This window comes from Corylus avellana, chromosome 1, assembly GCF_965113065.1.
Source record: "Corylus avellana chromosome 1, dhCorAvel1.hap1.2, whole genome shotgun sequence".
NCBI lineage: Eukaryota > Viridiplantae > Streptophyta > Magnoliopsida > Fagales > Betulaceae > Corylus > Corylus avellana.
The window spans coordinates 35,067,141-35,089,870 of record NC_142490.1 but is presented as its reverse complement, the minus strand read 5'-3'; the positions used below and the strand labels follow the sequence as shown (position 1 = coordinate 35,089,870).

The following is a 22,730-nucleotide window of genomic DNA, read 5'->3' as shown; positions in this document are numbered from 1 at the left end:
CCTTATATTACTCTCTGGCTTCTCTTGCAAGTAGTCACTTCCCCTAGCAGTGTATGGTAGACTTAGGCTCCTTCAAGGGCGGCATTCTTCGCGTGGTCAGCAGCTCTAGCAAAGATCCTCACCTTCAATAATCTTAGGAGGCCCCACATCGTCATGATGGACAGATGTTGTATGTGCAAGAGGAATAGGGAGTGTGTGGATCACCTTCATCTCCATTGCAATGTGGCATCTGCCATTTGAAGTGATTATTAGTCGTTTTAGGATCTAGACATGTTGTAGACTTATTCAACTGTTGGTGGTCCTATGGCAGGCCTAGGAGTGCTGCGGTGTGGAAAGTGGTGCCTACGTGCCTCTTTTGGAGTGTGTCAAAGAAAAGGAACAATAGATTTTTTAAGGACAAAGAGAGGACGATGGGGTAAATTTTATATTTGTTCTATGATACTTTGCATCTATGGACAGCGGCGTGTGTATCTCCTTTGTCGATTAGTTATAGTAACTTCCTTGTTCGTTTTGCCCTTGCTAGTTAGGTGAGTCCTTCTATATACTTCCTGTGTACATAGGGCACCTTACGCTTTTAATGAAATTGGTTTATTACTCATCTAAAAATAAATAAATTGGAAGATTCCTAAGAATAATAAAATGGACAATTCCCTATAATAAAGAAAGGGCCGTTCCCTAGAAAAGTATGAACATACAGAAAGTGAAAGAGAAAAGAACCAGAAATAATGCATTACCTAATTACCTATTATTTATAACATAAGATTTGATTTAAGCGTTCGATGACTTCTTTTGCTCTTTCTTTGATCCATGTTACCAAAGAAAAGATAAAGAGTATTATATGTGTGTGTGTGTGTGTGTGTGTGTGTTAAACATAAGCGTTCGATGAATTGTTTTGCTCTTTCTTTGATCCATGTTACCATAGAAAAGATAAGAGTATTATATATATGTGTGTGTGTGTGTGTGTGTGGGTTAAACATAAGTGTTCAATGAATTGTTTTGCTCTTTCTTTGATCCATGTTACCAAAGAAAAGATAAGAGTACTATATATATATATATGTGTGTGTGTGTGTGTGTGTGTGTGTGTTAAACATATGTTGGGATTTTTTCTAAAAGAAGGCTCATAATAAAGGTCAGTAATTTCTATACTTACTGAGACGGTGGACTCATGTATCTGCCTGTGTAATCGTGGATTCAATACAAGTTTCTGTTGCGCTGTTTTAGTAGTAATGTCGTGTGAAATTAGATATTTCCGCTTACACCTTGTTTTTAAAGGTGGGGCGTTACAGTGATCAAAGATCAAGTGTTTATCAAAATTTGTAAATTTCAAAAAGAGTTAAACACAACTTCTAAAAAAAAAAAGTGTTTTGCTTCTTAAGTCTTTATAGAAAATGCCGTTGTGGAGACATATGGTTTGCCTTTGGTCCCAGCGATGCTTGACGCTAGAACTCTCTCTTTGTTCCCGCATAGGCCGATGACCTCCCAGTTTTTTCCATGTATGTCTTCTATTTACAGTCTCCATCCTTCTTAGCTCTCGGGTGTTTTTCGTTGGCACCACCTGTTGGTGGCTAGTTCCCCTTGTACCATCTCTAAGGTGGGTGAATCTTCAAAGGGGGTGATATGGATGGGACTGGGGATGGAGAGATTGGAGAGGTGAGGGATGACGGCTACTGCGAAGGGGCTCGATCTTTCTCTAGGGTTCTCCTTTGGGGGTAATGAGAAAAGGCTTTTGCATTTGTTGACTTTCCTTGAAGAGAGACAACATCGTGAGATTGTAGGTTTCGCTTCTACTCCGTAGGGGAGAAGGGCGCTTAAAATTTTGGAATGCTCAATTAACTTTGATGCTAGAGGCAATGGTTCTAGTTGGGGTAAAGGCAGGGCTACTTTGCGGGTTCAAGGCTTCTTTGTGGGTTTAGGGTTTCTTTCGTAGGTGTCTTTGTGTTTCTCCATTTTTAGGTTTTTCTTTTTCTTTTTTCTTTTGGTTTTTTTTTTTTTTTTTTTTTTTTGGTGTGTTCCTTGTATATACTACCTGTGTACTTAGGGGCGCCTCATGCTCTTTTAATGAAATTTGTTTGATTACCTATTAAAAAAAAAAAAAAAATCTCATATCATTACGAAAAACGGTGAAATGCCTACGGGACTTAAAGTTCAAAATTATAATACTTGGATTAACTAAGAATAGGTGTGTGAGTGTCCTTTTGGCCCTAGTAGTATATAAGGAAACCTTATGTGTATAAGGTTTGACTTTTGTGTCTCATGGTTTGCCTAGCCTTCATGTAGTTGCCTCTCCTCATCACATATGTTCATTTTGTCCTCGCTTGTGGAATTGTATCACACAACACTTGACATGTCTTATTCTTGCCATTTCCTCAAATTCTGTGTTTGTTGTAAACCCATCATGTTTGTGTATACTTTGGGATTATTGTGGTACACCCTATGATCATTTTGAGTATATCATCGTATTTATCTACTCATGTGTGTGTTGTGTGACTTCTTTCAATTGTCTTTTGTTGGATGTCTTCTTTTGACCATTGTGACAAAAAGAGGGAAAAATGTTTGAGAACTGTTTGTTTATACTAGGGAAATGTGTGTTAATAGAGGGGGAGCTGAGCTGTTTCAAGTTGTTTCTCCTCGAGGGGGAGACGTTTGTTTCGAACATGTCTGTTCTTGTTCTTACCATATGATAGATATGTCTTGCTAGGTTGTAGTCTTGTTTTTATGAGCTACTATTTTTAGCTCCATGGGCATTTGTGTTATTGATTTAAATCGTAATTCGTGTGATGAGATTGTTATTGTCTCCAGAAAACATGTACATTGCACATTCCATCAACCTTAGCCTAGTAGTAGTTTGTTAGGCTAGAGTGGCATTGTAAATGTTGTTTTTCCCAGTAATTTTTGTTGAGTCTCTGACGTTGTCAATTTTGTCACCAAATGGCCAAAGGGAAAGATTATTAGGTCTTAGAAATTGGCCTCATTTGGTGTTCAAAACCTTGCATGGAATTCTTTCATCTCCTAAGCATTCGGTGTGAAAAGGTTAGTTTTTAGAGGGGTTTTGTTCTTGAAGTCAAAAGGACGTTCTGTCATCCCTTATTTGAATGTATTAAAAGCATTTCTGCTTGATTTCGTCATAAGCATGATCCCTCTGTCTTATGTGGTGTATATGGAACGAAAGAAATGCTAAATGTTTTGAGAATTCTACTAGGACTTTAGAGGAACTTATTCATTTTTTCTTTTTTACTCTTTACTCTTGGACGGCCGCTTAACTAGCTCCTTTAGTGATCAGCTATTCTGACTTTCTCTTTCATTTCTTTCTCTCTTAGACGCTCTCTTTTTATACTCCTTGTGTATGTGGGTTGCGCCCCTCTGCGCTTTTGTTTTATATCATTATTACTTATCAAAAAAAAAAAAGCATGTCAGAATGCTGTCATAACGTTGAAACTCAAAAAAGCTATTGGTTGACTTCGTCAAAAGAACTTAGAATGTCGTCATGACATTACTTGCCAAAACTTACCAAGAATCAGAAAAATTAGCAATGAAACTCTAATTGCCGTAATGACATCGCGCCGCGGACTACACAAATTTGAAGGCTATTTTTGTGTTTTCTTGGACCTCATATAAACAAAACATGGTGCCCAATATTAGGGTAAGCAAGGACTTTGGGAAAAACCTAGAGAAAATTTCTAGCCGTAATGACATCGCGCCGCGGACTACACAAATTTGAAGGCTATTTTTGTGTTTTCTTGGACCTCATATAAACAAAACATGGTGCCCAATATTAGGGTAAGCAAGGACTTTGGGAAAAACCTAGAGAAAATTTCTAGATGTAATCTTCTCCATTGTGGGATTGCTTGTACCTTACGGAATGCTATCTTCAGTCGCTTTGGGATGTCCTGGGTTATGCCTAATCGGGTGGTTGATTTGTTTGCTTGCTAGTGGACGGGTGGTTGCTCTCGAAGTGCTGTCGTGTGGAAGATGGTGCCCTCTTGCCTTATGTGGTGCCTGTGGAGGGAACGTAATGAAAGAAATTCCGAGAACCAAGAAAGAACGTTAGAGAAGCTCAAGTCCTTTTTTTTTCTCTTTTTTACTTGGACAAGCGCACTCTTAGCTCCCTTAGTGATTAGTTTTAACAATTTTCTTGTCCTTTTTTATTCTTCTATTTAAGCATTCTCTTGTATACTTCCTGTATACTAGGATTGCAGCTTTCTATGCTTTTTGATATGTATTTCATTACTTATGAAAAAAAAAAAAAAAAATCCTAAAGAGAGGAATACGTGTATAAGAAGATACTTTCTAAATCTTGAGGAAAGAAAGATGGTGAATGTACAACGTGCTAGGTTTCCTAGATCTATGGGTGTGTTTGGTACCTTTGACTCCTTTGCAGATAGGTGGAGAATAGTTAAGAGCTTGGAGCCACCGATTTGGTGGTATGTCCAAGCATCTTCAGCACCTATGCTTCTCAAGCAGCCTTCAAGCTTCTCAAACAACCTTGTTCATCATCTCGTTCTAAGAGGCATTGGATACATATTCCTCTTAACACCCATGGAGGAGGAACAAAGCAACTCCAAAACATACAGAAGATTTAATATGTGTACATACTAATCTTCAAGTTTTAACATGGAATAGTGAAGCCTTTAGGAGAGAAGCAAGGAAGATGTGCCATTTAGAGGTGCTGGGTTACTTGAGATTGCAAACCTTTCACTTGATAAACTGGACACTCAAACCATTCTTTTCACAAATAGTGATGGTGATGAAGGAATTGATACTGTCACAGTCGGATCATCTTAAAGACAAGACTTCTTTTTCTCCTAGTTTTCTATTTGACGTTTGGTAGATGATTTTAAATTACTTTTAGTTATGTTTTTAATAGACTTGATACTTGTTATTAATTTTTGAAACTAAATATACCTAAAAATACATATTTACTAATCAATTGATTGTGGTATTCCTGCTGTATCATATCCTAAATTTTCAAGAATTATGGTATCACCATATCCATATCCTATCCTACCTCTGTCCAGCATCAATGTAGGTGCTTTATATATAGATTCCCATCAGTCACTTGAAACAGAATAACTGAAACTGTAGAGCTTGGTACTAAAACAAAAAATTAACGAAGAGGCTTTTAAATGAACTTTAGTGAACATCTTATTTATGCATTAATAAAAACGGGTTCTACTTTTATGCGTATATTTAAAGAAATTGACTGGAAAAGGTAGAGTTTGTAAGGAAGCCAGTACCTGCTGCAACCCAAGCGGCTGAAGAGGAGCTGAATCATGCTCAAGCACTCCCCAAAATTCTTGTTCATCAGACAACCACATTACAACTGTCTCTGTTAGCCTAGCTAGCAAAATTTTCTGTAGTTTCTCTTTCTCAAGTAACACATCTCCAGCCACAGTCGCTAACTGCTGCAGCTTAGAAAATAATGCCTGCAATAGTAACACAAATCTCCATATTACCACCGTACAAGATAATAAGTAGTAAGAAATGTGTACATCACCCTAATGTCGTATGCCTGAGAGCAAGAAAATAGTGACACGACAAGACCGTGACTTTACAGGAAGAGAAACTCAAGTCTTAAAGAGAATTGCAGAGCATCCATACCATACAAATAAGTAATACACATTAAAGTTTCTTATAATGTGCCCATAAGCAAGCAACAGAAGGGGAAATTTGAAAAAAAAGAAAAAAACGCTTTGAAAGAAATATAACCAACGTAACCGGCATAAGTATGCCTGCTCTCCTGTACTAAAATCAAAGGAACACATTGAAACACATTTAATCGTGATGAAAGGAGCAAACACATGCAACAACAATAGCTTAACTCAACTCAGCTCAACTAAACCTTGATCCCAATTAAATTAGATCAACTAATAGGGGTGATAGAAATACTACAAAATCAGATAATTTATTTGTTAGAAGGAAAACAAAATTATCAAATGGAAACCCTGGACACACAAAATGTAGTAACTGAGGCCCACAGAAAAACATTCCAACATAAGAGGAAGGGGAATGACCTGAAATGGAAGCGAAGGCAGAGGGTCAGAGTCCCAATACAGATCCTCTCCTCTCCCATTCAAGTAGATCTGTGCATCTAATCGTGTTTTGCCTTCTCTTGCATAGATGAAATTCAAAACATACTGCCGACAGAAATGATCTTTAAGCTTATCAAATGAGGGCTGAAGATGGCGCCTCCAATCCTTTAAATCTATTGTAGTGCTTGCACTAGGCACAGTGTTTTCAATGGGTCCACTTTTTGGTTCATTGCTTTCATTCTGCTGCTTCCAATTGATCACAGCATTCGGTAATAGTTCATCTAAAATGGTAAATGCTATTCCCAATATTGCAAGCTGTTCTGAATCGGTTTCAGCTCTAAAGGGAATGGCTTCTTTCAGATCCATAAGACCGTCATCATCAGAGGGGCTTGGTAGCGCTTTGATCAAAGCATCCATGTATTTATCATACAGCTGTGAGATTCTACTTAATACATTTCCTCCAAAATGCACAACGGCCAAGGGGGTTAACTGTTTCAATATACCCTGTAAAGAATTTTTGAAGCCAACATTATGTTACAAATTAATCATTAGGTCACCACAAACTATTCAAGTAGTTAAGTATCAGAAAATTTCTTGATACTGCCGCTGCACAATTACTTCTTATGCATGTAAGCACCAGCAGATGCACATGTACAACATGTCGAGAGAGGCACCAACATGACCTCCAAGTGCAACTTTTGAATTCAAAACATAGAACCATGTGTACTAACTATAATTAAATTCTCAAGCACACACTTATTGGACACACTGGCATAGACACCAAGCTTTAATGGAAATATACAAATAGAAAGGTATGTCCTTACAAGTCAAACATATAATGTGAGATGCATGCCTGTAAATTGAACTTACTTAACTAATTGTTATGTATCAAATCCTCAGGGCAGAAGCACGGTGACTGTGAACTACGGCAGAGAAAGAGACACCTTTAGAAATTTAATGAACTCCAGACAAGTCAGAGTGATGCCAAACCTTACCATGTCAATACTCATTGGTATCACAATATAATCAACTAACTATGGACCAACAAACCAAATTCCCAAAGAGTAGTAGGAATTAAGGCTTCAGTGAATCATCCTTAGATGACTTATATTTCCTCTAGCATTTTCCTTTTCCATTAAATTTAGAGAGGGAGAGAGAAAGTGCAACATTTGTCATAAGTGACAAAGATAAGATCGTAAGTGGATTGTGATCTTCCGAGGTAGTCTCTGTCTTAATTGTTCTCTTTGACAGAAAGAATAATAATAATAATAATAAAACCAGCTAATGAGCTAAATTTTTTAGGTGTACTGTATGAGTAATGCCCGCCAATACATGTCTAAGCTAATTTCTAAATTATAAAGTGCTTGCTGTGAGAACAAAGACAATTTATTGCTTCAACAATAGCCAAATCATACTGCAAGAGACCAACTTACCATAACAATGCACACAAATCTCTTTCCACTATCAACAAGAATGATGCTCTCTGGTGATGTTGCAAAAGCAGACAATGAATCTACAAACTCAGAGAATAGCAAGCTCTTATCAAGCTCCACCAAATCGAAAAGTAGTCTTCTAGCCCATCTGAAATTCAACTCTAGAACTTCTTCAATGTAAGGTCGCAAAAGCACCAAAAGTAATTTTGACAGTTTCAGGCCTTGTGATTCCAACATTGAGCAGTAGTTGAGACTGGACTGGATGCAAATGCTAGCGGCCCGTAAAGCAGAAACTTCCTCAGAAGACGCTGCATTCTCTTTCACCAACCGTACAAAGTATTCAATTTCCCACTCAGCCCATTGAACAACTCTGTTGGTATAAATCGGATTGTCGCCAAATACTGAAGCAGACTCCTTCGTTGTCAATGAGATTGCAGAAAATACAAGCTTAGATAATGTGGCTGAAAATGTTCTTGGACAGACATAACAAGAAGGAAGAAGAACCTCAATGCTTTTTTGGAGGCGCAACCCATAAGATGTTATAAGTAACTGATGTGCCAAAGTACCTTTGCCAAGTTTTATCAAACCAGATAAGGCCTTCTTCATCTCCAGCACGCCAACAGAAGGCTGTTCAATAATCTGGACTAGTTGATCCTCAAGTATTGCTTTTCTTTCCAAAAAAGCAGATTTGTACTCTGATACTTCACCTACTGAAGTATCTCCCAAGCCATTCAGCTCTGAAGAATTTCTCTCTTCAGCATCTAAAGCCTCTAATGCTTCTTCAATTTTATGTTCAGCCAAGAGAATATCAATATTATCCAAAAATATCATCTTCTTGTCATCCGTTTCACTTGGCAAGGGTTCTTGAAGTTCAGAAATGTCAGGATCTTGCTGAGCTTCATAGTTGTCACCATTAGATTGCTTCCACTCTTCCAGTTCACGGCATACACCAGTCATCAAATCCTGCACAAGGATCCCTTGAGCTGAGATTTGCTTTCGCAACTCAATCAACTCATGTTCCATTTCCACGGCCTCTTCAGATATCCTACAATTTATCATCAAGATTATATCACATGTACATAGATCTGACATGATGTTAATTGATCAAATGATTAAAGATACTTGAAAGTCTCTATTCTAGCTTCCAGGTCTGAAATTGCTTTGAAACTTCAAATGCATGTTCCTTATTATGCCATTGAACTTAGGAATAGATTCCAGTTTGTCATTATGGCAAAACCCTTTTTCCGGCCTGACTCACACTATTGACAGGACTACTATGGTAACATCCCTGAAATCCTGACAATGGCTACAGAATCCACTACCACTAAAATCTGTCAAGATGGTTGCCCCATGGAGTAAAAAACATAATCCTCTCACCCTGGATTAAATTAGCCATTGTCAAACTTTCAACACAATCAATTTTAGTTTATTATCAGATGTCTAGTTTAGTTATGAATGCGCACCATATGAGTTTCTCAATCTTTTTTTTTTCCCCATTAAAAATGCAAGGTGCAACCCAAGCACACATGATGTATCATGTATACAAGAGAAACACCTATCCAGAAAAAAGATCAAGAAAATGGCGAAAACTGTAAATATGAAAGTGATCATAGGCAGTCACTCAGTGATACAGGGTATTAAAAAAAAAGCCTTTAATTCCGCCACTGTACTTTCAAGGGTAGTCAAAGCTACAATCATTTCTTTTTCTCCAAATACACCACATTATGCAAGACGAAATCATCTTCCACAATGCCACACTATGAAAACCACCAAACTAACCTCTCCAAAATGCAAAGAGATCTACCACTCGACTAGGCATGACCCATTCTTTTTTTTGATAAGTAATAAGAAGTTTTATTAAAAAGCGTAAAGGCGCCCCGAGGTACACTAAGAGTATACAACAGGATCACCTAACTAGAAGGAGAAAAACAAAGAAGAAAATCATCATAACTAATCGGAACTGGAAAGACATGCGCAGCGGTCCAAAGATACAGAGTTTGAAAGCAAGAGGCTAGTATGTCTTCCCAAGTCCCCTACAAATCTTCAAAGCACCTATTATTCCTTTCCCTTCACAGACACCAAAAAAAGCACTTAGGCACCATTTTCCATACCACGGCACTCCCCCTCCTCCCCGAAGACCACCAACAAGCGAACAAATCCGAAACCCTATTCGGCATCACCCAATACAACCCAAACCGACCAAAAAAGGTGCTCCACAAAGCATAAGCTACCTCGCAATGAAAGAGAAGATGGTCCACCGTCTCCTCGGTCTTCTTGCACACACAACACCTGTTTGTCACAATCACTCGTTGCTTTCTGAGATTGTCCAAGGTCAAAATTTTACCCAAAGCCGCCAACCACACAAAAAAACTCGCCCTCGGAGGAACTTGGGTACGCCATACACTCTTCCACGGAAATCCTCCCCCAACAGGACTCGCCAAGGCAGCGTAAAGGAGCTTGACCTTGAACCGGCCCTTTTGGAAGAATTCCACCACAACTTATCTTCACACCCCCGCCTCACTTGAGCAGCATGTAACACCTGGAAAAAAGAAGCCAACACCTCCACCTCCCAATCATGAATTCTCTAAAAAAGCTCACATTCCACTGGTTAGTGCCACCCAGCACCTCCAAATGCTCCACCACTGAAGCGCCCTTAGCACAGGCAATGCTGAATAAACTTGGAAAAGCATGCTTGAGAGCCAAATCACCACACCACAGATTGTGCCAAAAGCGCACCTTAGACCCCTCCCCTACCTCAAATCGAGTAAACCTTTGGAAAGTGGCCCACCCCTTCCTAATGTTCTTCCATAACCCCACCCCCATAGGACCACCCGGCTCCAAGGAACACCACCCTCCCCAAAGACTACCAAATTTTGCATCCACCACAGCCCTCCACCAAGTATCTCACTCTAACCCATAGCGCCACAACCACTTCCCTAAAAGGGTGCGATTGAAAACCCTAAGGTTTCTGATACCCAATCCTCCCTCCTTAATCGGGGTGCAAACCTTCGCCCACTCCACCAGGTGGAACTTGAACTCATCGCCTAGACCTCCCCATAAAAAATCCCGCTGCAACTTCTCAATCCTCTTTGCAACACTACCCGAAATGGGGAAGAGCGACAAATAGTACGTAGGCAAGTTGACAAGAGTACTCTTAATAAGCGTGACTCTCCCCCCCTTTGATAGATAAGATCTTTTCCACCCGGCCAACCGACGTTCTATCTTCTCAATAACTCCATCCCAAATATGTTTAGCCTTGCAAGAGGCCCCCAGCAGCAAAACAAGGTACCTTACAGGCAATGAAGCAACCCCACACCCCAGAATACCAGCTAACCTACCCACTTGCACCACATCCCCCACTGGAATTATCTCCGACTCGGCCAAATTAACTTTCAACTCGGAAACAGCTTCAAACAACAGAAACACACTCCGCAAATACCGAATCTGGGTGGGCATAGCATTAAAAAACATCAAAGTATCGTCCGCAAACAAAAGATGGGAAGTAGTAATATTGCCGATCTAAAACCCCTCAATAAACCCCCCGTTCACTGTTGCCGAAATCATTTTGCTTAGAGCTTCCATAACAAAAATGAACAACAGAGGAGATAAAGGGTCCCCTTGTCTCAAGCCCCTGGAGCTGCTGAAGAATCCATTAGGCGAACCATTGATCAGAATCGAGAATCGCACCGACGAAATACAATGTTCAATCCAAGAACACCAAATCCCACCAAAACCACATCTCCTAAGCATGTATAACAAGAAACCCCAATTCACATGGTCATAAGCTTTTTCTAGATCCATTTTGCATATAACCCCTGGCTCCCCAAAATGCAGCCGACTGTCTAGGCATTCATTAGAAATCAAGACAAGATCGAGAATCTGCCTACCTTTAATAAAGGCACTTTGGGATTGAGAAATGATCTTATCCAGCACAGCCCTCAATCGATTAGCTAACACCTTTGCAATAATCTTGTAGATACCTCCCACAAGGCTAATAGGCCGAAAGTCTCTGAGATTAGTAGCTCCGGGAACCTTCGGAATTAGCGAAATGAAGGAGGCATTAAGGCTCTTCTCAAACCTCTCCCCAGCATGAAAAGCACTGAACACATTCATGACATCCTCCCTCACCACCTCCCAACAAAATTGGAAGAATGCCATAGAAAACCCATCAGGACCCAACACCTTATTGCCATTCATTTTAAACACTACCTTTCTTACCTCTTCCTCTTCGAAGTCTCTCTCCATCCAACTAGCCTCCTCCTCCGAAATGGAATCAAAGGAGATACCATCTACCATAGGCCTCCAGTGACATTGCTCAGAGAAAAGTTTTTGATAGAACTCAACCACGTACTCACTAATCTCGGTCGGATTTGAAGAGATGTTGTCCCCAATCATGAGAGAATCCATAGAATTGTGTCTTCTATTAGAATCAGCTACGGAGTAAAAAAATTTAGTACATTTGTCTCCTTCCTTCAACCACATCACCCTGGACTTCTGCCTCCAACTCACCTCCTCCATAAGCGTGCAATTCTCTAGCTCTCGAACCACTTCCGCTTTCCTCCTAACCTCCCCCTCCTCCAAAGCCCTACTTTCTTCATTCGCATCCAACAACCGAAGCTCTTCAAGAAGCATCCTCTTATTCCTATCAAGGTTACCAAAAACCTCCTCATTCCAAGTCTTCAAATTCAACTTTAAGGCCTTTAGCTTGCAAGCAAAAACAAAACTTGGCAAACCATGAAACACATAGGAGTCCCACCATTGTTTCACTTGGGCCACAAAACCATCTGCTTTAAGCCACATGTTCTCAAACTTAAACAGCCTCTTCCCTCTTGACACTTCCCCCATCTCAAGGAAGATTGGAAAATGATCCGAGCACAGGCGGGAGAGCCTCTTTTGCTTAACCCCTGGACACCAGGCCTCCAACTCCGCTGAAATAAGAAACCGATCAATCCTTGACCACAGGGGGGGTCATTAGAAATTGACCATGTATATAAACCCCCAATCAAGGGAAGATCCATGAGCCCCTAATCCGAAATGAAATCTGAGAATTCCGTCATGGACGAGTCTAAATGAGCATCACCTGATCTTTCGCCACCCCCAATACACCAAGGCATGTCCCACCAACTAATAACACCCACTAACTCCTCCCATAGAAGCCTCTTGTCCCTATAGAGATTCGGACCATAAACCCCAGCAAAAGCCCAAACAGAATGGTCTCCACTGTTTCTAAAAGATACCGCCAGAGTGTAAGACCCTACGCAAGCATCGACCTTCTCCACCACCCTATTATCCCACATAATTAAAATACCACCTGATGCCCCACTAGAATCCAAACAACACCAATCCACATGACTCCTCCCCCATAAGCTACGGACTATACTGCGAGACATCTCCTGAATCTTGGTTTCTTGAAGACAGACAATATCAGTCTTCCAATCCCTAAGCCTATTACTCACCCTCAGACGTTTATCCTTCCTGTTCAGCCCTCTCACATTCCAAGAAAGTATATTTAACTTCATAATGTCACCACCTGCCCCCTCCCCTTCCTATTGCCACGACTTGAACTTGCCCCTTTAGTGTCGTAGTTCACAGAACACTCTAAATTCCTAATCTCCCTCTTACCCTTAGCCCCACTGCTCGTATTCAAGATCATCTCATTATTCCTACGTTCCTCTTCCAAGAAGGTCAAAAGCGCAAGCAATTGTAACTTGTGACCCGTATATGAGATCCCCACGATCGGATAAATCTCATTAGCACACTGGATTAACCAATCCGAGTAACCCTTCACACCCCCAGCATTAGGCCCATACGACTTCAGGGGAGAAGGCATACTGACCTCACAAGAATCTGTGCCTGCATCTTGAGCCTTAACCTCCCTGCCCACCTTCCCAGCAGAATAATCAGCTATGTCTCTAGTGTCCTGCAACAAGCCCAACCCCTCACAAGCCTCCAAACCTACCTGATACCCATCTCCCTGCGACCACGGCACCAGCTCATTAGCCTCGATCGGTGTAGGTACCAGAACTTCCTCCCCACTGAACTGCGACAACATCTTCGGCCGAATAGGAGACCCACCAGGCAAAACACGCATCCCCACACTGCCAGAACCCAATCTCGGCACTGCTCCCACTGCCTCAGTGAACTGCACCATCGGCGAAGACTTCTCTTTCAAAAACTAGACCGGACCTGCCAAACCTTGGGCCAAGATACCCTTCAACGACGCACTCTGGGGAGCACCGCATGCTCTGAAGACTTCTCCCCGTCAGAATGGGCTCCGGAGCGCTCTACGTGATTATCCAAGACTTCAACAGGGACACTCAGGGCTACCGGCGATAACGCTGGTGAGAGCATAGGACCCCCGGCCAAAACTCGGGTCCCCACCTCTCCAAAACCCAGAATCGACTCTTACCCCACTGTCCCAGTAATGGGTATCACCGGCGAAACCTTTACCTTTGATGATTGGGACGAACCTTCCGGACCCAGGGCCAACAGAGACTTCGCCGGCATACTCTGCGTCTCTTAGGTGGTACCCAACACAACCTCCCTATCGGAATGTTCTCCGGGAAGCTCCTCCCGGTTAACAGTGTCATCGACTGGACCAACCACGGCTACCGGCGACCTCGCCACCAAAGACTCCGATGACGATGCCCCTGGATCTCCGGTGCGACCTCCCTTCCGGACCATCGACAACCCGCTCGTGGACACCGTGTGGACAGCAAGCTTCTTTTTCCCCTTAGAGCTCGCTTCCCCTCAGCTATACTGACCCGCGCCTGAATCCACACACAGTTTGGACTCAACCACAGAGATCTTCTTTTTAGACTTGAAGAGTCTCATGGGCCATGAGCCTGCTTTAACGGCCCAGCCCTTCCCCATACCTAAACTACCCGATGGAACCAAAAGAGGGCCACTCTCGGGCCTTGGGCCATTCCCCACCAGCACCTCCCTCTGCCTGACCGCAAGGACCGGAACTCCATTATCCTCTTCCATCTGCCTTAGCCCACTTGCCTCTGCTCTTAAGATAGCCATCTCCAGACGTTGCAAACCCACGTGAACTTCTTTTTTCAGCCATTCCAACGTCTCCCTGCAGTTACGGAGCTCAAGGCTTACACCGGTATGGGACTGATTCTGACACTCAACCACTCCCCAACCCGTCAACACTTGCACAGTACAATTCTTCGTCACAGGCGACCTCTCCCGCGCTTGAATTCCACTTGCCGGTGCCTTGACTACTAGCTCCTCTTTCTCCTTACTGTTCTTCTTCTCCAGCTAACTTCTACCTTCGCTTGGGTACCTCGACGACTTCTGAAACCTCTCCGGCAACTGGGCTCTATTCATCGCAGGCGACTTTGGTCGCATACCTGATTTCACCGAGCCTAAAACAAGCTTTTCCTTTGCTAATGAGGAATCCTTCAACCAACTGGGCACTCTCGCCACCGGCTCTGGAAAAGAACTAAAGCACTCCTCCGCCATGTTACCTGACAGCCCAAGGACCTCAGCGTAGCTCCTCCTTTCCTTCCTCTCATGATCTTTCTTTTCTTCCTTGGTATCACGAAGGGACTATCTTGCTATGTAAAGCTCCGAAATAAAACGTTCCCAACCTTGCCCATAATGCCCTTCTGGAATGAGGACCAAACCGCTTCTTTGCCTCCCTTCAAATTCCTCAAACGTTAGAAAGTTCCCATGCCTGTTTGATCAGCGTTGCGCAATGAACCGTGGATAACCTGCTCTGGACTGATCCCAGAACACCTCTGAAGTGTCCACAGTCACTAGCACCTCCACGTTTCGGATCAACCACTCTAACTCATCTGTCTTAATGAAGATTGACCTTTGTTTCCCTTTGCTCCTCTCGAAAAGCCTTACCCTGAAGCCCCTCTCTTCACCACCAGTTCATACTCCTTCGCCTCCACTGACCACTTTCTCCCTCCCTCCATAATGCCACCACCCCTGCCTACAAGACCACCTCACACGCCGCCCACGCTCCCTCACCCCTGCCTACTGACCACTCAAGCAAAGAAAGCTAAACCCAATACCAAGTAACAACACTGAAAATCTTCCATAACCACTCAGCCAAAACTCATTTTGCCAACTTATTATCTATCCTTTTTTCCCATACTTGTAAGAGTTGCCAATCGAATTGAGAAAATCAGCAGGATTTTCTGTGGGGTGGAGTTGGTGACAAGTTGAAGTTTCATCTAGTCCCTTTCTTCAATTTCTACCCTTTACCTTCGGCCAACAAGAATTGGGAACCAATAGAAAGTTTCATGTAAACCTCTTCCTCTAAATCTCCATGAAGAAATACATTTTTCACATCAAGCAGTTGAAGTGGCTAGTCTAAATTCATTGCCAAATAAAGAATGACTCGAATAGAATTATGACTCTCTGTCTATTATGTTCATTCCAAAATGTGTACAAGATTAGCTACAGCCTTCAATCAGACATCTACGCTATAAAATATAGCGTAGATGACCCATTCTAACCCAAAAAGACTAAAAATAGAATCCCATAAGGCGCTAGCAACCTCACAACAGAGCAAAAGGTGATCCATTGTTTCTCCACTCTTCTTACACGTACAACACCTATCTACCACTATGATACGACCCTTCCTTAGATTATCCGTAGTGAAAATCTTCCCTAACGTGACCGACCAAGCAAAGAATGCCACTCTCAAATGAACCTTATTCCACCAAATATTCTTCTTCTCGTTTTTATAAGTATTCAGCTAAATACTCCTCCAAGAGAAAGGAGCTATCATGGGGAGATAGGACATTTAACAACGATCTAACATCAAAAAACCCTTTCTTGGAGGGGGGGCCCAACAAAGCTTGTCTTCACCTCGAAATGTCTCAATCTGAAGGAGTACAATAGATTTTTTTTTTTTTTTTTTTGATAAATAAGTGATTCATTAAAAAGTGCAGAAGGGTGCAACCCTAATACACAGGAAGTATACATAGACACACACCCCTTTAAAGATAACATGAACACAAGTCCACAAATTGACGCATGGTAGAAACTTGAGGAATGTTCAAGGCTCCCGCCCAAAGGAAAAACAATAGATTGAACAACAAAGAAAAGAGATCAACCTCCAGTCATGCGCCACTTGGATAAAATTAACATTCCATTGATGAGAGTCATTAGAAAACTCCAAGTGATCTACCACAAAAGCATAGAGATTTCGGTATATTGGAAGTGTACTTTCCTAAACTTAAAATGCTTTTGTGGTAGAAGACCAATTGTTGGATTGAAAAATCATAGCTAATCAGTGTCTGGCTAGAGGTTGTGGATGGACTTTTAAGTTGGGGTGGTTTGATTGGGTGCAGTCTAGCTAAGGAAGTATGAAGGTTAGTTCCATTGTGTTTAATGTGGTGTATTTGGCGTGAGAGAAATGCTCGGCTTTTTGAAGACGTAGAGATTTCGGCGGTAGAATTGCGGAAGTCTTTGCTTAACATGGTACATGTATGGATAGCGGCTCATCATTGCTTGGAGATTCCTACTTTTGCAGATTTTATGAATTTATTTTCTTCTTCCTATTAGGGGTTCTCATGTATACTCCATGTGTACTAGGGTTGCGCCCCTCTACGCTTTATTAATGATATGAAATTATTTATAAAAATTAAAAAAAATAAAAAAAATGCATATGACCACACACATTGGGGTTTTCCACTTAATTTTTACTTTGAGCATATGGGTTTGCAACTAAATGAAGAAAGTAGATATCTTTTTTTTGATAAGTAATGTTTATATATCAAAAGCGCAGAGGGGCGCAACCCTAGTACACAGGGAGTATACAAGGGAAACGACTAGCTAGAAGAAAAAAGAACAAGGAAATCAAGATAGCTAATAACTATAGGAGCGAGCCAAGCCGCTGTCCAAGTGTAAAGAGTATGGAAAAAGAAAGCCGTGATCTCCTCCAAAGACCTCTCAGCATCCTCAAAGCATCTCTCGTTCCTTTCTAACCAAAGGCACCACATAATGCATAGAGGGACCATTTTCCACACGACAGCACTCCTAGATCGACCTCCCGTCCGCCAACAAGCAAGCTGGCCAGCCACCTTACTAGGCATTACCCAAGACAACCCAAAACGACTGAAGATGGCCTGCCATAAGGAACGAGCAATCTCACAATGAAGGAAAATATGATCAATAGACTCCCCATCACCTTTGCATAAGCAACATCTATTAATCACTATGATATTCCTTTTCCTGAGATTATCAAGTGTGAGAATCTTCCCTAACACCGCTGTCCAAGTAAAGAAAGCCACTCTCGAAGGAGCCTTGGTGCGCCATATACTCTTCCAAGGAAACGGACTTGCTTCTTTGCTTACCAAGATATTGTAGAATGATTTAACATCGAACTTCCCTTTTCTCGACGGGATCCACCAAATTTTGTCCACCCCCCCCCTACTCCACTTGTGAGAATATAACGTAGAGTAGAACGATGCTAGCACTTCCACTTCCCAATCATGGATCGATCGAAGGAAGCTAACATTCCATTGACGATTTCCACCCATAAACTCCAAATTATCGGCAATGGATGCATCTTTTGCATTAGCTATGTTATATAGGCCTGGATATGCTTCCTTGAGGGTCATTTCCCCACACCAAACATCATCCCAAAATCTGATTTGGGATCCGTCTCCTGGGTCGAATTTAGTATATTTAGAAAACACTCGCCACCCTCTTCTAATATGCCTCCAAAGACCCACCCCATGAGACCCGGTGTTGTCAATAGAATGCCATCCACCCCATGCGGAACCAAACTTGGCATCCACCACAATTCTCCACCAAGCCTCTCTCTCGTGCGCATAACGCCATAGCCATTTTCCTAATAAGGCTTGATTGAAGACTCTCAACTTCCTGATCCCTAAGCCACCTTTGTTGATAGGAGAGCATACCTTATCCCAACTAACCAAGTGATATTTGAATTCTTCGTTTAAACCACCCCAAAGAAAATCACGTTGGAGCTTCTCTATTCGCTTGGCCACAGAAGCAGGTAATGGAAAGAGGGATAATAAATAAGTGGGAAGATTAGAAAGTGTGCTCTTGATCAAAGTGACCCTTCCTCCCTTGGAAAGATACAACCTTTTCCAACTTGCTAACCTGCGCTCAATCTTTTCCAAAGTATCATCCCAAATGTTTTTGGCCTTGAAGCACGCACCCAAAGGGAGTCCCAAATATTTCAAAGGTAGAGTAGCTACACCACAGCCCAAAATCCCAGCCAAGTCTCCCACATTTTCCACATCCCCTACCGGTATCAAAGCTGATTTAGCCATATTTACCTTCAGACCAGAAACGGCTTCAAAGCAAATAAGTAATGCTTTAATGGAGCGGATTTGATTACTATTCGCCCCACAGAAAACCAACGTATCATCTGCAAATAGAAGATGAGAGATGATGATCCTCTCAGACAAGTTACTTCCCACTGGGAAACCCGAGATAAAACCAGAATCAATGGCAGCACCAATCATCCTGCTAAACGCCTCCATAACTATGACAAACAAAAAAGGAGATAAGGGATCCCCCTGCCTCACCCCTCGTGAGCTTCTAAAAAAGCCGGACGGGGTGCCATTGATCAACACCGAGAAACAAGCAGTTGAAATACAACGCTCAATCCAAGAACACCATTTTTCGCCGAAGCCACATCTCCTAAGAAGATATAATAAAAAATCCCAATTTATGTGATCGTAAGCCTTCTCCATATCCAGTTTACAAAGCAGCCCCGTTTCCCCCGAATTAATCCGGCTGTCAAGACATTCACTTGCAATAAGTACCGAATCCGTAATTTGCCTTCCCTTCACGAAAGCATTTTGAGGCTTTGATATCACCCTTGCTACAACCCTCTTCATCCTATTAGCAAGAACTTTGGCAATAATCTTGTAAGTTCCACTTATAAGGCTAATAGGACGAAAATCCTTAAATTCAGTAGCCCCAGACACCTTTGGAATAAGGGAAATGAAAGTAGCATTAAGACTTTTTTCAAACTTACCATGAGCATAAAAGTCTGAAAAAACCGCCATAATATCTTCCTTTATCACCTCCCAGCAATCTTGGAAAAAAGCCATGGAGAAACCATCCGGACCTGGGGCCTTATCTCTATCCATACCTTTTACCGCCTCCAACACCTCCCTTTCCTCGAAAGGAGATTCTATATGAGTGGCCTCATCCGCCTCCAGCAAGTCAAACGCAAGATTGTCCACCCTAGGCCTCCAATTGCAACGTTCAGAGAGCAAAGACTCGTAGAATTGCACCGCTTGTTGCTTGATGATGTCTTGGTTGGAATTAGTAGCTCCATTAATGGTTATGGAATCAATGGAATTATACCTCCGATTCGAATTGGCAATTCGATGAAAAAATTTAGTACATTTATCCCCCTCCTTGAGCCACCTAATTCTGGACTTTTGTTTCCAACTGATCTCCTCTTGTAAAAGAGCAATCTCCAACTCCCTAGAAATCACCCTTTTTCTTTCCTTTTCTTCTTCATCGAGCTCCCTCTCTTCCTCCAAATTCTCCATAGCCTTCAATTCTTCCGCTTTTTCTAGGCATCTAGCACTCACATTGCCAAATTCCACCTCGTTCCAGCTTTTAAGGTCCCCCTTTAACGCCTTAAGCTTTTTAGCCAAGATGAAACTTGAAGAGCCAGAAAAATTATAAGAGGACCACCAAGCCCGTACCTTGTCCACGAACCCCTCATATTTCAACCACATGTTCTCAAATTTAAAAGGCCTCTTACCTCTTGTCATGCCGTCACAATCGAGCAAGATGGGAAAATGATCCGAGCACAGTCTAAGCATCCTTTTCTGGATCAAACTAGGATACTTAGTTTCCCATTCTGGAGAGACTAAGAATCGATCGATCCTAGACCGAGAATAAGAATTTGACCATGTGACCATCCCTCCGGCTAATGGGAGATCCATAAGCCCCTGCTCAGCTATGAAGTCTGAAAAGTCTGACATTGCACGAGTACGGCGTGCTCCCTCCGCCCTTTCACTAGGAAAATGAGTCACATTAAAATCGCCGCCGATACACCAAGGCATATTCCACCAGCTGGTAAGACCAGCCAACTCCTCCCATAGCCGGTGCCTGATGTGATCAAAATTCGGGCCATAGACCCCCGCAAAAGCCCAAACAAAATCATCTTCTACGTTCTTGAAAGAACAGGCTGCAACAAACTCTCCCACATAATCCTCAATCTTTGTGACCACCCTTCTATCCCACATCAATAAGATTCCACCCGATGCTCCTTTTGATGCAACAAAAACCCAGTCCGCATAAACACATCCCCATAAATTTCTCACAAATTCATTGGAAATATACTTCATTTTCGTCTCTTGAAGGCAAACAATATCCCCCTTCCATTGTCTAAGTAAATTTCTTACCTTCAAACATTTATTGCCCTCATTTAGTCCCCTCACGCTCCAAGAAATAATTCTTGGCTTCATGGGTTATCTCTTTGTGCCCTTCCTTTAGCCCTAACCCGACTAGAACTCCCTTCATAATTGATATAACTTACCAAATTATTGAGTTCCCTCAATCCTATCATTCCCGCATTAGATGCTACACCTGCCCCCTTCCTTTCATTTTCTGCAATGATATCCGCAAACAGCTCCAATAGTTTTCCTTCATACCCATCGCACGTAATTCCCACGAATTGGCTAAATTCCTTGACGAGCTTCAAAACCCTGTCTGTTGACTTAGATCCCTTCTTCCCCTTATTTCCCGGAGCTGAGCAACTCATTAATGGAATAAGATTCTCCCCTTCATATACCTCTAATTCCAATCCTACCACTGGAATTTCCTGAGTTGGAGCAGATTTCTCCACAATACGTGGAGAGTTATATAGTTCCAAGCTGGTTTGAGTTGGTCCCCTATCCATTTCATTCCTTGATTCCAACAAAGTTCCCACACAATCCTCCTCCAAACCTTCCCTTCCTCCTACTAACCCAACCTCCAATCCTGCCCTGGGAGAAATTAATTCCCCTTTTTCTGTTGTTTGTTCGCAGACTTCCGCAATCTTAGAACTGGGTGGAGTCCTCGGTCTAGGCGACATTTCCGGAGAAGCAGTGACTGCCGGGAGGTCTGACCCAGACCCTTCCGGGAGGTCTGAACCAGTCGCCCAACCCGCTTGGACTACCAGAGACCCAGACCCACCCCCCGCCACCAAAGCCCGAGACTCCTTACCTGCCGGAACTGCTATCCTCCAATCTTCTTGGGCTTCGTAGCCTCTGCCGTCGCCCAATACCACCTCCGGCGCTTTGTCTCTCCCCATCGGCACTGTCTGTCGCCGACCCACTTGTAATAAACCATCCCTCATGCCGGACAACCCCAACACACCATTAGGGGGTGTTTTTCCTAGTAAGCCCCGCGCAGATATCGCCGATGGACCTCCCGGCGCCTGACCCATCGTTGTTTGATGGCCAGCAGTGGACGATGAAGCTCCTGGATCGCCGTTCTTCATCCAGCCCACTTGAACTTTTTTCACCCTGACCGGCCTTTTTTTCTTTTTCTGTCTCCCTCTTATCTTATTCCTTTCTCCACCGCTCAATACCTGCTTGGGCTGTATAGTAACACCCTCCATTGCAATTTGGTTGGTTGGCTCAGGCCCAAGGCCCGAAAGCCCACAAGCGCAATGCCCACATTTCCCCTTCGCCATGCGCTTCAGACATTCTTGTATCTCTTGCTGAATCTTTTCCAGAGTGTTCCTTAATTTGACGCATTCGAAACCTCCAAACTCCACGTGTCCATTGTCAGAATTGTGCGTCCCTCCAGGTACGTTGCGTCCTTGCACAGCCAGCGCTGCATGCGACAAATTGCCACTGCCCAACAATCCAGGAATCACCGGAGAAATCTTCACCGGAGGCACAGGTTGCACCGGCGAAGGAATGGCCGGAAATTCCAACATGTATCGCTGACTCCCTGAGACTTCCTTGCATCCCCCTTCAATCGGTTCCTTGCCCTTAGCAGTCGCCGGAAGTAAACCATCTGTGCGTTTAAGTATGGTTATCGAACCTGATTCTGGACCAGTAACGTTCACATTCATCTTCTTCTTTGGCGCAGCATTTTTTTCAGTTTCCCCCGACAGCCATTTCGGAACTCTAGCGATGGTTTCTGTCGAAGGTAGAAATAGTTCCTCCGACGGACGTACCGTGGCCTGTAACACCTCAGAAAAGCTCCTTCTTTTCTTCATATCATCCTTTTCTGGAGCCATCAGGAATGGTTGAAAGAATCTAATAGCAATCTGAATCTCAGCCTCCAGCTTGCTCCATCCTTTCTG

The 22,730-nt window shown here is 42.6% G+C and overlaps 1 protein-coding gene across 2 annotated transcripts in view; it reads right to left on the bottom strand.

The window, feature by feature from the left end:
• The window catches only part of LOC132170593 (LOW protein: exocyst complex component-like protein), a 32,427-nt gene that overhangs the window by 5,256 nt on the left and 4,441 nt on the right, over positions 1-22,730 (bottom strand). For both annotated transcript variants that reach the window (XM_059581618.2, XM_059581620.2), the window contains 3 exons: positions 7,463-8,507; positions 6,012-6,533; positions 5,235-5,423 (listed from right to left, as the gene is read on the bottom strand). In XM_059581618.2, the coding sequence (XP_059437601.2) occupies positions 5,235-5,423; positions 6,012-6,533; positions 7,463-8,507 (1,756 nt within the window). The remainder of the gene's footprint in view (positions 1-5,234; positions 5,424-6,011; positions 6,534-7,462; positions 8,508-22,730) is intronic.